At 49.1% G+C, this 19,751-nt stretch overlaps 1 protein-coding gene across 1 annotated transcript in view; it reads right to left on the bottom strand.

Annotated features, from left to right (window-relative positions):
* LOC144935257 (janus kinase and microtubule-interacting protein 3-like) overlaps positions 1–17,648 on the bottom strand; it is a 37,257-nt gene extending 19,609 nt beyond the window's left edge. Inside the window, exons 1-21 of the mRNA XM_078861827.1 lie at positions 17,394–17,648; positions 15,522–15,650; positions 11,894–12,130; positions 11,650–11,781; positions 10,887–11,114; positions 8,669–8,788; positions 8,314–8,460; positions 7,510–7,698; positions 7,012–7,158; positions 6,841–6,876; positions 6,690–6,749; positions 6,281–6,424; positions 5,702–5,830; positions 4,286–4,393; positions 3,922–3,984; positions 3,688–3,789; positions 3,022–3,120; positions 2,877–2,930; positions 2,689–2,754; positions 2,473–2,541; positions 1,294–1,371 (exon numbers count right to left, since the gene is read on the bottom strand). Of these exons, the coding sequence (XP_078717953.1) occupies positions 1,294–1,371; positions 2,473–2,541; positions 2,689–2,754; positions 2,877–2,930; positions 3,022–3,120; positions 3,688–3,789; positions 3,922–3,984; positions 4,286–4,393; positions 5,702–5,830; positions 6,281–6,424; positions 6,690–6,749; positions 6,841–6,876; positions 7,012–7,158; positions 7,510–7,698; positions 8,314–8,460; positions 8,669–8,788; positions 10,887–11,114; positions 11,650–11,781; positions 11,894–12,130; positions 15,522–15,650; positions 17,394–17,648 (2,592 nt within the window). The remainder of the gene's footprint in view (positions 1–1,293; positions 1,372–2,472; positions 2,542–2,688; positions 2,755–2,876; positions 2,931–3,021; positions 3,121–3,687; positions 3,790–3,921; positions 3,985–4,285; positions 4,394–5,701; positions 5,831–6,280; positions 6,425–6,689; positions 6,750–6,840; positions 6,877–7,011; positions 7,159–7,509; positions 7,699–8,313; positions 8,461–8,668; positions 8,789–10,886; positions 11,115–11,649; positions 11,782–11,893; positions 12,131–15,521; positions 15,651–17,393) is intronic.
* Between the last annotated feature and the right edge of the window lie 2,103 nt (positions 17,649–19,751).

Below are 19,751 nucleotides of genomic sequence, written 5' to 3'. Positions count from 1 at the left end.
TCAACGAAGTAGCTTAGCATGTGGAAATGTATAGCAGCCAAATACTCAAAACGCATGTTGATTCTAAATGTGGAGGGATAAACCGGAGGACCTGGAGAAAAATCCACGCGACCACGGTGAGAGAGACATGCAAACTCAAAATATACAGCAGGCGCCAGGGTCAGGATCGAACCCACAACCTCCTGTATACCAGGCGAGGTTGTTAACATCTTGTCACCATGGCGCTCAGTGTAGATGAGACGAAACAGTGAGTCCTCACCACGGGATGAGAAATCAATTGGTGAAGTTCACGGGACAGTAAGCATGGTTGTAGTGATACAAAAAAGGTAGCAACGGATCAGCAGATGAGTGAGTGAATCATTGATGAGTGCTGAATCATCAATCAACTCGATTTCTTCATGTTTGTCTTTCTTTTTTTGTGTATGTGGGGAGCGGTGGTGTAGCATTTAGCACGCTGCACTACGAACCCGGTGACCTGAGTTCGATTCCTGCTCACGGCCAACACTAGTGACGATTATCTCAACCAGTCCTGGCCTTCCCGTAGGTCTACTCAGCCTCAAACGAGTATCTGGTGCGGTATGTAATCATTGTCACTCGGGAGACAAAGCAGGTCAGGCGTGGTGTTGGCCACAACCCACCCCCTCCTGTGCCGTACCGGCCTTCATAGGTGCTCGCTAACAACACTTGCTCCTACAGTCTGTTCAGGCTATGTGGGAGGATCTTTGTTGCATGCGTGAGTATGTGCAAGCCCTGCGATTGAGGGTCACTTGTTTAACCATTAACACCTGGGCGTGTCCTCTGACCTCCTGCCATCCAGCCTTAGACATTTCACGCCTCTAAGCACACCTAGCATAACACAAGTGCCATTCGCCACTCAGTGGCGAATGGCACTTGTTGTATTAGTTGCCCCGTGTATGCGCATACGAGCACTGTCGCCCTTTGGGCCCGTTCGTGTTTGCGTGGTTTTCATTCGGTGTGTGTGACTCGTGCGTCCATGGCCACTATTCTGAGGAAGGCAAATGCAAGATCTGTAAGGCGATGTATGTGGGATGTGTGTGTGTCTCAGTCATAAATGAGCACCTGGTGCAGTGTGTAGTAAAAATCGCCACTTGCACAGTCAAATGTTTCCGGGAGTGGTGCTGGCCACCCACCCCCCTCGTGTTCCACAGTGCCTACCTTCACAGGTGGTGCTACTCGCTAGCAGCACTTGCCCCTACAGTCTGTTAATGCTATACGGGGGGATCTTTGTATTTATGTTATTCAACGTGTGAGCGTGTGAGTGAGTGAGCCCACCATGTACGCCTGGTCCAGCGCTTGCTTCCTGTAGTCGAGCTCCTCCTCCAGGTACCGCTTCTGCTTCACAAACATCTCCTGAGGAACAACGATGACGACGATGAGGTGGATCTGGAGTGTTGCGCACTTTTCCAACGAAAACTGTGCGCTGCATTGCACGACCATGTCGCGTGGAACGTGATGTCGACACACTCTGGCACGAACGGTCATGGTCATAAAATCGGCATCAGGGCCCTGATGACGCGGACAAGATCTCGGAGCTTTCCTTCCTTGGAACTCCTGGACCCTCCGAACCCTCCGAACCCAGCGGTCCCGAACCCTTGCTGAAACCCCCAATCACTGCCAACCGATACAAATGTGTGGACCACCGCGCAGTAAAACCATGTGGTGTTTGTGAAAACAGTGTAATCTGCAACATTCTGCAACAGTTCTGCAGGCCACTTCTCACACTGTCCGCGGACCACAGGTTTGGAACCACTGCTCTAAATCCAACTCCCCAGTGTTTTACTGACCAGGTAAAGCCCACTGAGCTATTAGCTCTATTTAAGAGGTGACCTGGCCACGCATGATAGCTCATTGAAGTAATTTATAGTAGCAGCCAAATCATCTAAATGCATGTTTCTAAATGTCGAGGGCAAAACCGGAGGAACCCGGATAACAATCCACGCTTCCATGGGGAGTTGAAAACACGCAAACTCCAAACATAGAGGCATCGTCTATGCGGGGGTTCATTTCATTGAACAGGTGCTAATCATTAGACCTCCTTTGACAGTACCAAAATATAATAATATGGGTTTTCCCTTTTTTCTGGCAACAAAACTGAAACCTTTTTACAAGGAATCATGTGTGCAATTAACCAAAATACTTGTGTAGATGCTTACCCCGAGCCCTCATTACTTTGATAGTGCATTGTCTTTGAGCTGTACGCCTTTTGGCGTCCTCTGGGTCTAGCACCAATTGAGACGAGGCTCAAAAGAAAGCCGTCTCTGGTGTGGACCAATCGGTTTCAAGGACAATGCATATATTATCAGTATTGTGGTTAATGCACACATGATTCCTAGTAAAAAGGTTTCAGTTTTGTTGCCAGAAAAAAGGGGAAAACCCTATTATTATAACAGGTGCTCATGTTTCTTTGTTTTTAATTCCCAGTGTTCGACCCGCAGAGCTTGCGACTCTCACCTTCTCATTCTCCAGATCAATCATTTTCTGCTGCAGTGCAATCTCAGTCCCCTCGATCTGGTGCAGCCACTGTGGGAGATGTGGGAGTGAGTGATAAACTCAGGCAAGGGAGCCTCACGCGTGCAAGTCAAACAAGAGTGCTCTTGCAGTACTGTGCTGTGTGTGTATCACGATGTACTGTGCCATGCTCTGCGTGCTGTGTCAGGGCAACGTCACCTTGTCGGCAAGAGAGAGCACCGTGCGTGCTTGAATCACAGCCACCTGCTCATCGTTTCTCAGGTTCTACACCGACACAAATGTTGCAGAAGCAGTCGCTCTTATTAAAAACAACAACACCAACACCGCATCATTATTTGTTTACTGTCGCTACTGTTATAGCTGTGGGTACAACGATGCCGACTCACAGCGTTGTCGCCCAGCAAGTCCAACTTTTTCATCAGCTCATGAATGGACACTTCCTGCACACACACGCACGGTCACTGTCAATTCTAGTACGAGGCTGCACCCACGTATGCAGCACGAGGTCTCCACGCAGAGCTCCGTGCTTACCATGGCTGCCTCGCGAGCGCAGTACCACTGCAGAGGACTGTCCCCTTCGCGGAACGGAGGAAGGAGGAGGCTGAGTCCTGGGGACCGGCGCTCCCGCTCCTGCTCTCCCGCACGCACACACGGGCACACACGGATGTCTCTCATGCTGTAGACCCTGGGCGCCTCGTGTCAGTGTGCTACTCCACTCTGGGGAGAGTGGGGCAGTGCAAGGCAGCGGTGTGGCCCAGCAGATCCCACCCACCTAGCGACGAGATTCAGACGAGTGTCAATGTCAACGGCCTGAACCTTACCACCCTCACTTTCATGGCCTCCACTTTACTTGTTCAACTACTTTCCATAAAAATAAAAAAAGAACTGCACGATTCCTAGGTTGCACACGTTTGATTTTGAATATATCGGGAGGTTCGAAAGGGAGCGTGGCATCCTATCTGTCCCGTTCTATGATCCCGTAGCCTCGGCGATTAAACTCTCCTGAGCGGAAGGCACTTTCTGGTAGTCATCAGAGCTATGAAACAACCCCTTAGCTTCCAGAGGTAGAATTCCCACTGTAGATATCGAAACCTTCCTTCAGCAGCGCTGGGTTTAATCAATGAGACGTCACTCAGTGCCACGAACTACCCCTTCCACCTAACGAGACATTGCCCGTGTGCATGTATCCAGGTGTACCACCTCCAACTCGAGTATGCGGAACTCCATGAGCTCGTTCTGGTCCTGCAGGTCCTGGACCTCCTGCTTCAGGGAGTTCTCGTCGTTTTCAAGCTCATGGAGCTGCAAAAAGAAGGGGTTGCAGGAAGTGTGGGCGGCGGGGGAAAGGAGGGGGTGGGGGGACACGAGTTTGGACCCGGTCACGATGCCGCCCCCCCACGTGCCCATACGTGTCTGCGCGTGCAGCCGTCAAACCTTCTGCAGAAGCTCCTGATTCCGCCTGCACAATTGCTGCTTCTCCTCGACCCAGGTCGCATCCTGCACACGCGCATGCACACGTGCACAGATGTGTGCAGCACACACAAGTTCTTGCAGCAAAATACACACGCTGGCAACAGATGTAGTCATGAGAACAAATGTAGCCAAAAGAAGTATATGCAGCATTCAAAGCACGTGCAGCATGTCGGTGAACAAGGAGAGGTGTCAGTGTGTGTGTCGGTGAGAAGGAAACTGTGTCCGTGTCAGTAATGAGGTCGGTGTTGTCAGTATGTATGAGTATGTGTGAGAAAGTGGGGGTGTCGGTGTGCGTGTCAGTAGGGAGGGAACCCCAAGGACATACTGTGCTGCCGTCAGCCTGAGTCACCTGGCCTCTCTGGGACAGGGCCCTCTCCAGATCCTCTACTCGTGCCTGGTACTTCAGCAAGTCGGCCTGCAGCTGCTCCCGTGTCTGCACGAGGGTACGCGCACGCACACACACAAACCAAAGCATCTCCAGAAATCCGGTGGCGACGTTTTACAAACAAAAAAATGAGTTCATGGGGGGCAGTGACACAGACCAGAGGTAGCGCATACGCATCTTGTTGTGGTTCGTGTCCAGTGGCCGCCCTGGCTAACACTGCGGCTGTATTACCCATGAAGTACACGCCAACACTTCACAGCGGACTCTCCAGATCTGGTGAGGTCATTCTAAAAAGAAGAGGCTGTGGCTGGCGTCAAGTTCAAATTTTTAGACAAATTTAAAAAATTACACTGCAATTTAGTTAATTGAGAAGAACATAGCAGTTGTTACCCCCTACTGGGAAAACTTAGCAGGACATGAAGAAAAGAGTCTTGAGACTTGGTGTGGTGAATCCTTCGCCACCACAGCATTGTCCCGATTCAAGGTGAAAACTGAAGAATCTCTTCATATTTGACCTTGTGGTGAATGTAAGGCACCTCTAGCAGCTGCAGAGGTCACGTGACACATGATGTACAACTTATGACTGAAGAAACAGTGATTCTTTAACAAGCGATTTCGTGCAAGTGTAGTGACACAGCGCTGACTGCTGTACAGCAGCTGAAACTGCAGTTGGACACTTAGCTCACATGCCGTTGAGCATATATAGGGGTGTGCCAGCAGGGCGGAGGAACTGGGGCAAGGGTCATGGTAGACCTCATAGGGAGGCCCCTGTAACCCTCTGGTGGGTTCGAGAAGGGAGGCGCGGCTTGGCTCCGCCCTAGGGAATAAAAGCAGTAGAGGGCGAGAGCTCCGGGCTGCCGGTTAAGGGAGTGGACTCGTCTCGTCGTCGCCGTCATCGTCGCCGCCTTCGTCGCTGCCCCCTTCGCCCGATCATTGCGCCGCCGGACAGTAGTTGGCTGTCTCAGTCCACGCCGTCGGTGCAACGCAGACAGGGTCGTGTCTGGGCCGGGCTGTACGGCAGCGTAGTCATGAGAGAGGGGGTCGGAGTTGGTGGTGTGAACCTAATAAAAGAAAGTCGGTGCCTCCTGCGACTACCGCGTCTCCAACTGAGTGTGTGTGCCGCATGCCACCCGCCCACACACGCCTCGAGGGAGAGAAGAGACCTACGACACTACACAAGTATCCTGACTATACTTATTGACATTGAAGAATGAATGCATTGTTACACCCAATGATATACCCACCGCCACCACCATAGTAAACCTACCACCACCACCATGGTAATCCCACCACCGATCATGGTGAACCTACCACCACCACGCACACCGAGTCAGTTGCAGACGCCCAGGCACTTACGAGCGCGTCCCTCTCGGCGTCCAGGCCGCCCCCCAGCTGCTCGTGCAGGAGCGAGTAGGCCCTCTGCAGCGCCTGGTACTCGTGCATGAGGTGGCGGAACCGCAGCTCTGTCTCTTCACGTGCCATGCTCTGTGCATCGCACACATGCCCATAACCACACGACGTGGGTCAACTGTAGCCGTAACACTCGCGCGCATAGCGCACCCACACCCAAATTCATACTGCTCGCATGCAGAGAACACCAGCGCTGCGTATCAACCCCCCACCCCACCTCTACCCACCGTGTAAGGAAATACAGCACAACAAACGGTGATGTGCTGCCGAATAATGCAATGGTTAATGGAACCAAGTGAGATCCCACTCAGTCTCTCTCATTAGGAGTGAGAGTGGCGTTATCTGGTATCATGGAATCATGAAGCCTGGTGTAATAATGGCACCCCGTGTAAGTGCTAGGTTGATTGTGCCATCGCAGAATCGTGGGAGAGAGACGGTGGCTTTAGGAGGCATTCATCTAGCAGTGGATTGACCACGGCTGCTGATGATGATGAGGTCTGGGTGAGAGTGTGGGGTCACACGTGCCGGTTGCTCTGGAGCTCGCTGCTCGTCCATGTCAGTGTCGGGCGTGCCCGGTGTGCCAGCCGTGCGGTCGGTGGCATAGGAGGAGGAGTCAGAGTCCAGGGACATCTCCCGCTCCACCCCCACCAACTTCTGAGTCAGGATCCTCTGCAGACACGTGACACGGGTTCTCCGATGAGCCCTCTTGTGTTGTCATCGGAAGACCAAGTTATTCCTTGCTCAAATAAGCATTGAGGCAAGTACAGCCTTGAGCCAGTGGTGGGAATGCTACAAGCACGTGACACGGAGAAAGTCTATCCATGGGACAACTGCTGTTGAATTACCTACAACGTGTAAATAATAATTTACATTTCCTCTTGAACCTGCTACAATGAGATGCTGCTTAGGCCCACGGGCACTATTGAGGCCCCACCTTGCTGCTCCGAGAGCTGCGCCTCTTCTGCTTGCGCTGCCAGCGGATGATGTCCAGCTCCTGTGGGAAACAGGGACGCACGGGCAGCCACGTTGGAAGACTGCCCAAAGCGAACATTGATTGAATGCCGGGCGTTGTGCAAGGTACTCACCATCGCGTTGCGGTCATAGGCCGCAGACTGCAGAGCCTGCCAGGAGAGACAGGGAGGAAAGGTTACTGTACAGAACACGTGCTCTGCAACTTTGACCTGACGGGGATGCTGTGTGCGTGAGTTCATGCTGGTGTGCACGGGAAGTGGCTCTGGGGCATTGGTGGAGCGTGCCTTGGTGAGGTCGTCGATGATGTTCTGCTGCTCGGCAACCTGCAGCCTGAGGAACTCTATCTCATTTTCGTCGGCCTCGTCCCCCTCCTCCATTTCTTCGTGGCCACTCGGGGGACCGTAAGCGACGCACGCCGTCTGGCTCGCCGTCTTTGGAGCAAAGCACGAACAGACATCGATTGCGGAGAATGGCGCCAAACACCAACCAACCGTCACGGCTCCACACCCCACGTCGCCGAGATGAGCGACTGATTTAAATACAAGTTTTCTCAGAAGCTTGCAGTCCCAAGTGCGGTTTCCTGGTTGGACGACTGCGTGTTGAGCATTCCCTCACTCAAGCTTTTGCCACACACTAAATTACTGCGGACATCCAACTCCTGAAGATGCCCGCAGCAGCATGTGGCAAAAGCTTGAGAGCCCGACCAGAAAACCGCACTTTTAATGGGTGACTGATGTCACCTAGCTTAATGGAGGTGGTGGTGGAGGCAGTATGTGGCGAACCGTGGGCCTTGGGACAGTTGCACCGTGTAGGTATGGGACTGCTTGTGTGGGCTGCGTCACCGTGTGGCTGCCGGTCGTTTCGCTGCCTTGGTTGCTGGCGCCAGATCTCTGCTGCGCAGTCTGCTGCTGGGTTGCCATGGCGGCATGAGCTAGCTGTGCCGCTGCCGACTGCACACTGACTTTCTCCTTCTGCAGCCACAGCCCAGCCCAATGAGCCCGACCGCGACACGCACGCACGCACACACACAGCCACGTATATAAGCAAATGTTTATATATATTCGCCATAATAAAAAAATATATATCAACAATATATTACAACACGAAAAGAACTTCGTCATTTCCTTTCCCTGCTAGATAAAAGCTTCCCTAGTCCACCACCATGCCTCACGGTCTTGATTTTAGTGTTAAGTTTGTTGTCCTTACCCCGCATTTCCGATTATCATGGTTGGCTACGTACGGCGCGTACGTAGCCAACCAGTTCAACACACGTAACAATCCAACTAACCCCTGCATTTGAGATGATTTCATCACCCCATCTCGACAGTGGATGTCATCAGTTGCACTCGAGTGCCCGGCATGCCGCCATTAGTCTCGACCACCGGCCAATGTCCCTAACCCCGAACATTAAAATATATATAAATATATATAATTCGAAGAAAAATCGCAAAATGAGAGTTGGCCAGGACAAAAAAAACTTTGAAAATGTGAGATCAGGGTGTGAGGTCGTTATGAAGTCAGGGTAGAGTCACACGTGGAGCTGGGGGGTCCAGCGTAGATGAGGGAGGGTCGAGGGCGGCACTAACCAGCTCGAGGTTTTCCCGCGAGAGGCCACGCACCCTCTCCTCCTGCCGCTGCTGGGCGGCTACCAAGTCATCGCACTTCTTGGCAAGGCGCCGGTTTTTGTCCAGTAGCGGCTTCAGTTGGGCCTCTGTTTCCCGAACACGCTTAAGCTGCAGGTAAAGCACCACAGCATCGCAATGGAGCAGATGGACTGCGCCCCATGTTTACAAAAGGAGGTGCCAATTACAGACAAAACAGATTTGGGAAGTGGGCATATTGTTTGCTTATTTATTTTGTTTGTTCCACAAAGGCCGTGTGTATCTGCGTCTACGGGAGGGTACAAGGATGCGCATGGGTGCGCGTTTGTGCGTTATGCACCAGCTCATTCCTTTCGTCAGCCAGGAGCGCGTTGCGGTCTTCCAGCTTGCGGACCACCCCGTGCAGTTCACCGATCCTCAGCTGGAACCGCCGCACATCTCGCTCCTCCAGGTGCCCCTCCTTGAGTGAACACAAAATCGAACATCCATTACACTTAACATCAGCCACATACGTGGTCAACAATATCGTCCTCACAATTACTTTGTGTTAAAGCTTGACGTAAAGCTTTCGTGACTGCATGAAGTAATATTATTTGGGTCTTTCGGTCAAGTCACGTAGATAGGGTCAAAGAAAATGACAAAAACTACGACTTTTCGATTGCAACACAAGCGGTTGTCTTCAGGAAAAGGGGGGGGGGTTAGCTTCCAAAGGCAAACTATTTATAAGGGTTTGAAATGGGCGTAGCCCAAATGTCAGCAGCCAACGATAATGTAAGTGGTGGGCTGCCAACCCGACGGTGGTTGGTTTTCTTTCTACGTGACTTTACCGAAAGAACCCAAGAGTAATTCCTGCAGTCACGAAAGCTTCAAATCAAGTTTGAATACTTTGTGTTGTGTAGCGTATGGTTTTGCATAAAACTAGGACCCATTTCAAGCACAGAAATGGGTCCTGGTATATAAACATCTGGCATAAAAACATCTGGGCATTTCATCAGAATTAATTTAAGCAAGCCCAACAATGATGATAAAACACCGATTGTCGAACTGATCCAGAGTTCGCTTGCATTAAATCCATGCTGCTGAAAAAAAACACTTCCAAAAGGCTGTATTGCCCAATAAGATATGTAAGAAAAACTACTTTCATTTTTATATAAAAACAATGGGAAGGAGGAATATCGTCCGCTTATTTAAACAGTCAACGTGTAATGTACACACCTACGGGGCAAAATCCACATCCACTAAAAAAGTGCTTCAACCTTTTTCATTCTTATTTTTTATTTAGATTCATACTCTTTGGTTCTTTCGGTAAAGTCACGTAGGTATAAAATAAATTAAATCACAACGTTTCGGGCGCAACACAAGCATCCGTCATCAGGTAGGACAACCACAGCAAGAAACAATTGCTGAAGTGGGCAAAAGGGCTGCTGTGACAAGAGGCTATATAGGTAAGAGAAGGGGAGGAGCCAGGGAGGAGAGATAGAGAGGGGGGCGTGGGGTAGGGGGAGTGGAGCACTGCTAGAGGGATTACATCTAGATTTATTTAGATTCAGATTAATTTGTGCAATAAATGTTCAAATGATAAGACACTTTGATGAGCTATCATTTTTTACCAGGTTGCTTCTTAAAAATAAGTTAATACCTCGGTGGGCTTTGCTTAGTAGGATGGGATGGTTTAGTTGTATTTGTATGTGTTTGAGTGGTTTGTTTACCTTTCAAGTACATTGCGCTACATCGTGTATTTGTATTGTTTTTTTGTTGTAATGGTCTTACTTGTCCCGACTAGACATCTGTGAAAAAGAGCATTATAGTTCATCGGATTCCCCCAGTATAAATAAATATTCTGATTCCATGGCACTTTCCAGCTTACTCGATCTTCACGGCACGCCAAGCAAACAAATCCCTGTGGGCTCTGGTGGGTGGAAATGCGTTGTAGCCGAGAGAGAATGCATGATACCTTGCTTATACCGATCAAGAACAAGGACATAAAGTCGCGTTGTCAAACTCCGTGACAAGAATTTACCTAAATGCGTGTAATCATGTCTCCGAGTGTCTCCATGTCTATTAGCGTATTCGTGTCCGTATGTATCTGTCTCTATGAGTGTCTCTATGTTTCTGTGTCTATATTTCGGTGTGTGTCCGTATCACGGTGTCTCCGTTTCTGTGTCGCCATGTCTGTATATGTCTCTGTATCTCCGTGTGTCAGTGTATTCATGCTTGTGTGCAAGTCTGTCTCTATATGTGTTTCCGTGTCTGTGTCTCGGTGTCTATGTGTCTCCGTATCTTTGTGCATTGTTTCTGCATGTGTCTCCGTGTCTGTTTGCCCATCAGCACATGCACAATCGGCGGAGTTGAGAGGGCCGGGGATGGGGGCTGACGGCTGTTTTCTGGACTGTGTGCCGCGATGAATGGAGAGGGGAGGGGCGGCGGAGGTGGGTGGTGGGGGGCTTGAGGTTCTGTTGTTTCCGATAAGTCTGAAAATGCCGCAGCACACCTGGGGGACTTTGCTGGTTTGCGAAAGCACTGCACTAAAATACTGAGTGTAAGGGGTTCTCCGAGACCAGGTCTGGTGTGCGATCCATGCAGTCACCCCCGGCGCCCCCTGTGACCCCGCCGCTGTTCGCTACAGCGGCTGGTATCTCTCGTTTGGGGCTGCCAGCGTTGCGACGTTCGCTGGCCTCGTCCAGCGCTTCTCTCTGCAGTGCAAGCCGCTGGGCATAGCCAGCCTGTGCCCCAAGCTCACGCTCCAGCGATAGCACCGAGCGCTCACGAGACTTCAACTCGTCCATCTGGGGGGAGGGGACACCCGGGGCAGAGAGGTGTACGACCACAATGGCAGCTGGTGAGCAATCAAAGTCATCGAATAAATTATTGTCAGTGCAGTAGTTCAAATACAACACTTCCTGTCATGGTGAGAAGCTCTATCACAACAGCAAAGTGCATGCAGGTTGAACAAAACCAATAGATTTAACAACGTGAAAAGGTGTGACTCTAAACAGTTTGGTAAAGCCGAATTTGTGTTCATATTTTTATTGAGGCCACCAACTGATAAAGAGTTCAAATTTTGGCCACCCCAACATATCTAGCGGCCACACAGTCAGGTCTGTGGAGTTTGTGGCTCAGACATGGCTGAGAGCATTGTGCACGCCGTTTGGTGGTCACACGTGATGGGGAGTCATATCGTCCTGCTGACTGTGAGCAGCAGTCAGCAGTGTTGTTAAATCTGCCAGTGCAGTCCGGTGAAACGCTCTCTTCGGTGCGGTAGTATGGCGAGAGGATAGTGTGGTGCATCGGGATTTGTAAGTAAAGGGAGTGAAGGCAGACCAGTCGCCGAATGTCCCGCTCGCTGTCCCGCTTGATACGGGTGACCTCCTCCTGGTGCGCGTGGTGCGATGTCCGCAGATCGGCCGCCTTTTGCTTGTCGGCTGTCACCGTGTGCGTCAACATCTCCTCCACCTGAATGAGGGAAAATTCACAGCCAGTGTGGTTGAGAAACCAGGAACTGCCGGTCGTCTTGCCGGCCCGGATACTCCTCTCCTGGCTCGGACACGTGCGTCACAACCCCGACCTGTTTTTTGGCGGCCTTGAGCGTCTCCAGGTCGTGCAGCAGCCGCGCTCGCTCGCCCTCCCAGGCCCGTCGCGCGTCCTCCCTCGCTTCGGCCTGCAGGGCAGCCTTCACCTTGTCCTGGGCCCCATCGCGGAGGGTCACCAGGGCCCCTTGCAACCGGTGGATCTCGCCGTCTTTCATCTTAATCACGCGCACCAGCTCCATCTCGTGCGTCCGGATGAGAGACTCGCGCACAGCCTGCCATGGCATTCATGCGTCACACGCACGCACGTTCAGGTACATTCTGAACGCATATGTGCACCCCGGTATTACCGCTATAACAGCCCCCGTAACATCCTTGGAGATGTTGTAAGGCAAAAACTGCCGCATGCACAGCGTGGGACATGTGTTTAACACGTAGGCTTTCGCAACCAGTATTATTCATAATAAAGGTTTTTGGGTTAGATCGCGTTATTTATAAATGTGTTGAAGAGTGGATCCACAACATTTACAATTTGAGTAGTACGACGTTTTGCTGGAAATTACATGCGGCATCTTCGGGCGATTTGCCAGAACAGTGAAGCTGCTTCCGGTCTTAAATAGTGCAGGATGATGTCATCATTGTTCCCCATCAGGATTCGAGATCAGAGGCAGAGGTGGAGGTGTATGCAATTATGTAATAGATCAGTAATCAGCCACTTACCATGACTCACCTGTAAGGCCGCACTACTGTAGTGATGTCCCGATCAGATGATGATAATAAAATTAAAGATTTACTGGAGGAAGATACCTATATTAAAATTAAACGAGATCCAACCAATACTTTAGAACGCAAGACTTCTGCAATCATTGCAAATTCATTAATCCCCAAGATTGAGCAATACCAAATTAAGCCACGGGCCTCAAAACAACCAAGTATGTATGGGCTAGCAAAAATTCATGAAATCGGTATCCCATTACGACCCATAGTAAGTACAATAGGCTCTGCCACATAAATTAGCAAAATTCAGAACATCTTGTGAATGTGATTAAAGATATTATACTTAACCCTAATGATATTCTGGTAAGTTTTGATGTAATGTATCTGTTCACTAAGGTTCCAGTTAACGAGTCACTTAAATTACTTGATACACTGGTAAAGAAGACAGGTTTACCAGAAGATATTCCAAAATTGGCCAACCATTGTCTAAATAACACTTATTTATTGTGGAGAGGTGACCTCTTTAAAGAAAAGGAAGGAGCAGCAATGGGCTCTCCTTTGTCTCCTGCTATAGAAAATATGTACATGGAAAACTTTGAAACAAGAGCACTTGCCTCAAGTACATTAAAACCATATTTTTGGTTTAGATATGTCTATGACACTTTGGTTGTCTGGCCACATGGTAAAGGTACACTACTGAATTATTTAATCATCTCAATGTATTATTTGTTGTTTTCGGTAAAGTCACGTAGGTAAAAAATAAAATAAAATAAATGAAGACAACTTAATTAAATCACGACGTTTCGGGCGCAACACAAGTGTCCTTCTTCAGGTGGGGACAACGTAGCGAAAGCACAAACGCTTAAGTGTGTGGACACACTTAAGCGTGTGGACACTTGTGTTGTGCCCGAAACGTCGTGATTTAATTTAGTTGTTTTCATTTATTTTATTTTATTTTTTACCTACGTGACTTTGCCGAAAAAACCAAAAAGTATGAATCCTTGCAGTCACGAAAGCTTCAAATCTAGACTTAATCTCAATGTACAAAACCCAGCAATTCAGTTCACCATGGAAATGGTGATGAACAACACACTCCCCTTCCTGGATATTTTGCTTGGACGAGGTCAAAATGGCAAAATAACACACAGCGTCTACTGAAAGGGAATGCACATGGATGCTTATCTGAATGCAGATTCGCATCATCACCCAGCACAGAAATCCTCTCTCATCAAGACGCTCATAGATCGGGCAAAGACAGTGTCAGATGGTGAAAGTTTAAGGAAAGAGATTAAACATGTTAAAGAAGCACTAAGAATGAATGGCTATAATCATGCTCAAATTAACAGAGCATTGAATGCCAAATCAAGATCGAACAACAATACTGCTGAAAGTGATCAGATTATCAAAACAATTAAAATACCATATATCTCGGAAGTTACTGACAAATTAGCCCGTGTTTTGCAAAAGCAAAACATTAAAGTGAGATTTGGTACGGTACACAAAATTCAAAAATTAGTGTCTTGTACTCAAGATGAATTACCGAAGTTATCGACAGAAGGTCTATATCGGATCAATTGTTTATGGACAGACGGGACGTAACATTAGCGTAAGACTAAAAGAACACAAAAGGAACATCAAATTCTCCCAAACACTGCTGTCAGCAGTGACAAAGCATGCTTGCCAACAAGGACATTCAATTGATTTTGATAACGTTGAAGTGTGATGCAGAACTAATTATTACTGGCCAAGATTAGTTAGAGAATCAATAGATACTGAGAATAATTCAAATAATTTCAATCTTTGTGATAGCTATAGACTCAGCGCAGCCTGGAAGCGTATTAATAAGTAATACACAACACATATTGCAATTCCTTACAGGTGAGTCACATGCTAATTGGCTGATTACTGATGTATTACATAATTGCATACACCCCCACCTCCGCCTCTGATCTCGAATCCTGATGGAGTTCAATAATGATGACGTCATCCTGCACTATTTAAGACTGGAAGTAGGTGGATGGCTTCACTATTCTGGCAAATCGCTCGAAGATGCTGGATGTAATTTCCAGCGAAACGTCCTACTACTCAAATTATAACTGTTGTGGATCCACTCTTCAACACATCGGTGGGCTAAAGTAGTGAACTATTTGTCTTTTGTCAACGCGACACATTTTTTACTGATTGGCCATGTCGGGTGGCACCTTTATAAATAACGCGATGTAACCCTAAAACCTTTATTATGGGACACGTGTGCAGGATGGGGGAAGAGCATATTGCCCAGACAGGCGTTGGAATGGTTGCCACGAGTCCGTTGACCAAGGCGGAGCAAGGCCTAAGAGCATGCGGTGGGATACTGTTAGGGCAGACCTTTGAGGTCACATGTTGACTGCGCAGTAGCTGTGGAATTATTGCGAGGTATGGTGGCATAAATGGCTTTGGCTACGATGACATCTTCATCTTGATGGATGATCCCTGCAACTGGGCATCTCACTCATGCTGCGCCCCCCGCCCCAGGGGCCGTCCATAAATGACGTCACGCGATTTTGGACGATTTTTGACCCCCCCCCCCCTCGTCACACGGCGTCACAAAAAGTCAGACCCTCCTCAAATATGACGTCACAAAGCTCTGCCGCCGCCCCAAAACCACATTTCCATTTTGAAAATAAAACATGCTTCAAATCGCTCTAAACTATTGTAATTGTAGTGCGTATTTAATGTGGTGCTGCACTCTGATGTTGTAGGAGTGTTGTTATAACAATTACGGTAGTGTTGTTATAACAATTCTATATTGATTTAAAGTTGCGCATTTTGATGTGACGTCACATTTCTCAAACCCCCCCCCTCGTCACACATCTTCACAAATGTCTGACCCCCCCCCCCAGGTGCGTGACGTCATTTATGGACGGCCCCTCACCCCCGCCCCGCCCCATCTCACTGCGTCTCCATCACCTGCACGTCCTTGAGCTTCTCCTCGTGCAGCTTCGCCTTCAGCTCAGTGTGCAGTGCCGCGTGCCGTTTCTGCTCCTGGTCGCGGGCATACCGAACCTCCTGCACCTTCTCCCTCTCCAAGCGTGACACCTGCCACAATTCGATTTCCTCAATGGACATCTGCGCGACCCTTTACAAAGACCACTTACAGTGAGGGAAAAAAGTATTTGATCCCCTGCTGATTTTGTACGTTTGCCCACTGACAAAGAAATGATCAGTCTATAATTGTAATGGTAGGTTTATTTGAACAGTGAGAGCCAGAATAACAACAAAAAACTCCAGAAAAACGCATGTCAAAATGTTATAAATTGATTTGCATTTTAATGAGGGAAATAAGTATTTGACCCCCTCTAAATCAGAAAGATTTCTGGCTCCCAGGTGTCTTTTATACAGGTAACGAGCTGAGATCAGGAGCACACTCTTAAAGGGAGTGCGCCTAATCTCAGCTTGTTACCTGTATAAAAGACACCTGTTCACAGAAGCAATCAATCAATCAGATTCCAAACTCTGCACCATGGCCAAGACCAAAGAGCTCTCCAAGGATGTCAGGGACAAGATTGTAGACCTACACAAGGCTGGAATGGGCTACAAGACCATCGCCAAGCAGCTTGGTGAGAAGGTGACAACAATTGGTGCGATTATTCGCAAATGGAAGAAACACAAAAGAACTGTCAATCTCCCTCGGCCTGGGGCTCCATGCAAGATCTCACCTCGTGGAGTTGCAATGATCATTAGAACGGTGAGGAATCAGCCCAGAACTACACGGGAGGATCTTGTCAATGATCTCAAGGCAGCTGGGACCATAGTCACCAAGAAAACAGTTGGTAACACACTACGCCGTGAAGGACTGAAATCCTGCAGCACCCGCAAGGTCCCCCTGCTCAAGAAAGCACATATACATGCCCGTCTGAAGTTTGCCAATGAACATCTGAATGATTCAGAGGACAACTGGGTGAAAGTGTTGTGGTCAGATGAGACCAAAATGGAGCTCTTTGGCATCAACTCAACTCGCCGTGTTTGGAGGAGGAGGAATGCTGCCTATGACCACAAGAACACCAACCCCACCGTCAAACATGGAGGTGGAAACATTATGCTTTGGGGGTGTTTTTCTGCTAAGGGGACAGGACAACTTCATCGCATCAAAGGGACGATGGACGGGGCCATGTACCGTCAAATTTTGGGTGAGAACCTCCTTCCTTCAGCCAGGGCATTGAAAATGGGTCGTGGATGGGTATTCCAGCATGACAATGACCCAAAACACACGGCCAAGGCAACAAAGGAGTGGCTCAAGAAGAAGCACATTAAGGTCCTGGAGTGGCCTAGCCAGTCTCCAGACCTTAATCCCATAGAAAATCTGTGGAGGGAGCTGAAGGTTCGAGTTGCCAAACGTCAGCCTCGAAACCTTAATGACTTGGCGAAGATCTGCAATGAGGAGTGGGACCTGGTGGCCAACTACAAGAAACGTCTGAACTCTGTGATTGCCAACAAGGGTTTTGCCACCAAGTACTAAGTCATGTTTTGCAGAGGGGTCAAATACTTATTTCCCTCATTAAAATGCAAATCAATTTATAACATTTTTGACATGCGTTTTTCTGGATTTTGTTGTTGTTTTTCTGTCTCTCACTGTTCAAATAAACCTACCATTAAAATTATAGACTGATCATTTCTTTGTCAGTGGGCAAACGTACAAAATCAGCAGGGGGTCAAATACTTTTTTCCCTCACTGTATGTACAATCAGTTATGTACAATCGGCGAGCACCCGCCTGTAAAGCCGTGTGTGTCCGTGCGTGTGTGTCCATGCGTGTGTGAGCGTGCGTGGGAGCAACTCCCACCTTCCCCTTTTCCTGCTGTAGCTCGATCTGAATGTCGGTAAGCTTTGCCCGCAGGTCCTCGTTGGCGGCCTGCAGCGAGTCGATGAGCGCCTCGGGGGTGCCGCACTCCCCCCCCTTGGATCCCCGCCCCCCCCCCAAAAGTGGAGTGGGAGGCTCCCCTTTGGAGCGGCCTCCCTGACCGCCCCCCTCTCCCTTTATACCTCCGGCGGCCCCCCCACCTCCACCGGCCCGGGACAAACCCCGGCGCGGCAGCATGGTCTCTCGTCTCTCGTCACCACGCACGACCCATGAGCTCCCCTGACAGCCGCTTGCCTACTCCAGTCACTGTCCTTCTTCACCCGGGGACGAAACGACTTTCACCTGTGGGCACAGAAGGCAACAAATAAATTACTGCAGAGCATGGTGCAGCTGTTCGTCTGGTACCTGCAGTCTCCTTGATTCAAGCGAGGATCTGTGTTGCTCACCAGCCTTTCCCCCCCCCCCCCCTGAAAGCCACTTTCTCCTCTCCTAGTCCTTGAGGGTGTCCCGGTGGCGAGATGTTAACTACCTTGCTTGGTATATAAGAGGTCGTGGGTTCGATCCCGACCCTGACGCCTGTATATTTGGAGTTTGCATGTCACTGTCCCCGTGGTCGCGTGCCTTTTTCTCCGGGTCCTCCGGTTTTCCCTCCACATTTAGATTCACCATCACGCGTTTAGAGTATTTGGCTGCTATCAATTTCCACATGATAAGCCACTTCGTTAAGCTATCATTTGTGGCCAGGTCGCTTCTGAAACAGTGGGCCTTACCATTACTGGTTGGGTGTTGACGGTTGTGTTGGCCGACTCTCTGGTTGTATTGCATTGTATTTCTGAGTTTACTATGTTTGTTTTTCTCATTCATCCGTACCTGATGATGGTTGCTTGTGTTGCAATCGAAACGTCGTATTATATTATTATTTAATTTATTTTCTTTCTACGTGACTTTACCGAAAGAACCAGAGTAATTCCTGCAGTCACGAAAGCTTTTAATCTAGTTTAAATAACTTTTATTTTAAGGTTTTGCTACGCAAGCCCTTTGCTCTGGACTGCATGTCCAGCGCCCTGGTGTCCTCCATCACAAGGCAACCCACTTCATTGGGCCTCGTATAAATCACAGAGCCACTGCCTCATACGGGCACATTTAATTATCTAATTGAGATGCAATTCGTTTCAAACGCCAAGTGAAACTTGCCCCATCTTCCTCAATGGCACTTAAATATATGGTGACGAGGGCGACACGGCACGGTCACCCCCCCCCCCCCTCGAATTCAAATTTTTTTTCCCCGTGCACGCCTGAGGCTGGCACAAAGGGAACACTGTAACCCGCATTTATGGTATTGAACGCCATCACCGCATCGATTCCGTTTCCATCACGTTATAAGTCACAAGTGGAGTTGCAAATGAATTCAGATAGGCACTTAGTAGTTTTTTTAAGATGTAACAATTTCACCTAAAAAAATACATTGAGATGGGATCATCCCTTTAGACGCAAGCTTTAACAGCAATGGAGTTCGAGCAAAGCCTTTACTGGTGCTACATCGTCTTCTAACGTGGTATGATCACCGATTCACGTAAGTCATTTGGCTACATGAGGACCACTGTTTTGCCCCACAACATGGTATGCATGCTATCGATCCCAGAGGGATGATGGTCATGAGTCAACCCCCAACCAGGATATGAACTCGCAAACCTTCCGATTGCGAGCTGCTCGGTCTGCTGCTGAGCCGCCAGGCTGGCTAATCTATACATGGTTAATATCGTGAGTGTCCCATCGTGCTGATTTAAACGCCACGACATTGTCGTCCATGGCTTAACTTCTGTGCGGGGCTGAGCTCCGGGAAAATACTATTTCCCCGGGCAGTGGAGAGCAGCAGCGGCGGGGGCAAATGGGGAAAATATAAAAAAAGCCCCCCCCCCCACAACGGGGCCTGGTGTGTGTCGGGGATGAATATGAGGTCCCTCTACGAGTCTACGGTATTCTGCCTCTTGGCTTCCGGGAACCTCTGGGCGGCCCTGACCGTAATCCACGGGGGTGGAGGGTGGGGGGCAAAAGGGGAAATTTGTTGTAGTTTACATATCATGCAGTCCGTGCTCAAGGACGATGACCTCTCTTGTACGGAGAGTCTGCATTCCTTAGGCATCTTATACGGTTGTTTATGAGTTCACTTGTGACGAGCAAGACCAGCATTTAAACGACACCCCCCTTCGCAGAGATCACACACAGTGGGATGCGGGTAACTCCTGAGATCCAGATTCACCAGTCAACACTGCAATCACCACTTCTGACCCGAGTCTCCTGGCATGTTGTTTCTCAGTGTGTTCAATACGCTGTCTATCA

The sequence above is a fragment of the Lampetra fluviatilis genome, chromosome 12 (genome assembly GCF_964198595.1).
Source record: "Lampetra fluviatilis chromosome 12, kcLamFluv1.1, whole genome shotgun sequence".
Taxonomy (NCBI): domain Eukaryota; kingdom Metazoa; phylum Chordata; class Hyperoartia; order Petromyzontiformes; family Petromyzontidae; genus Lampetra; species Lampetra fluviatilis.
Note: the sequence above shows the minus strand (reverse complement) of the source record. Positions and strands in the feature narration are given on the sequence as shown.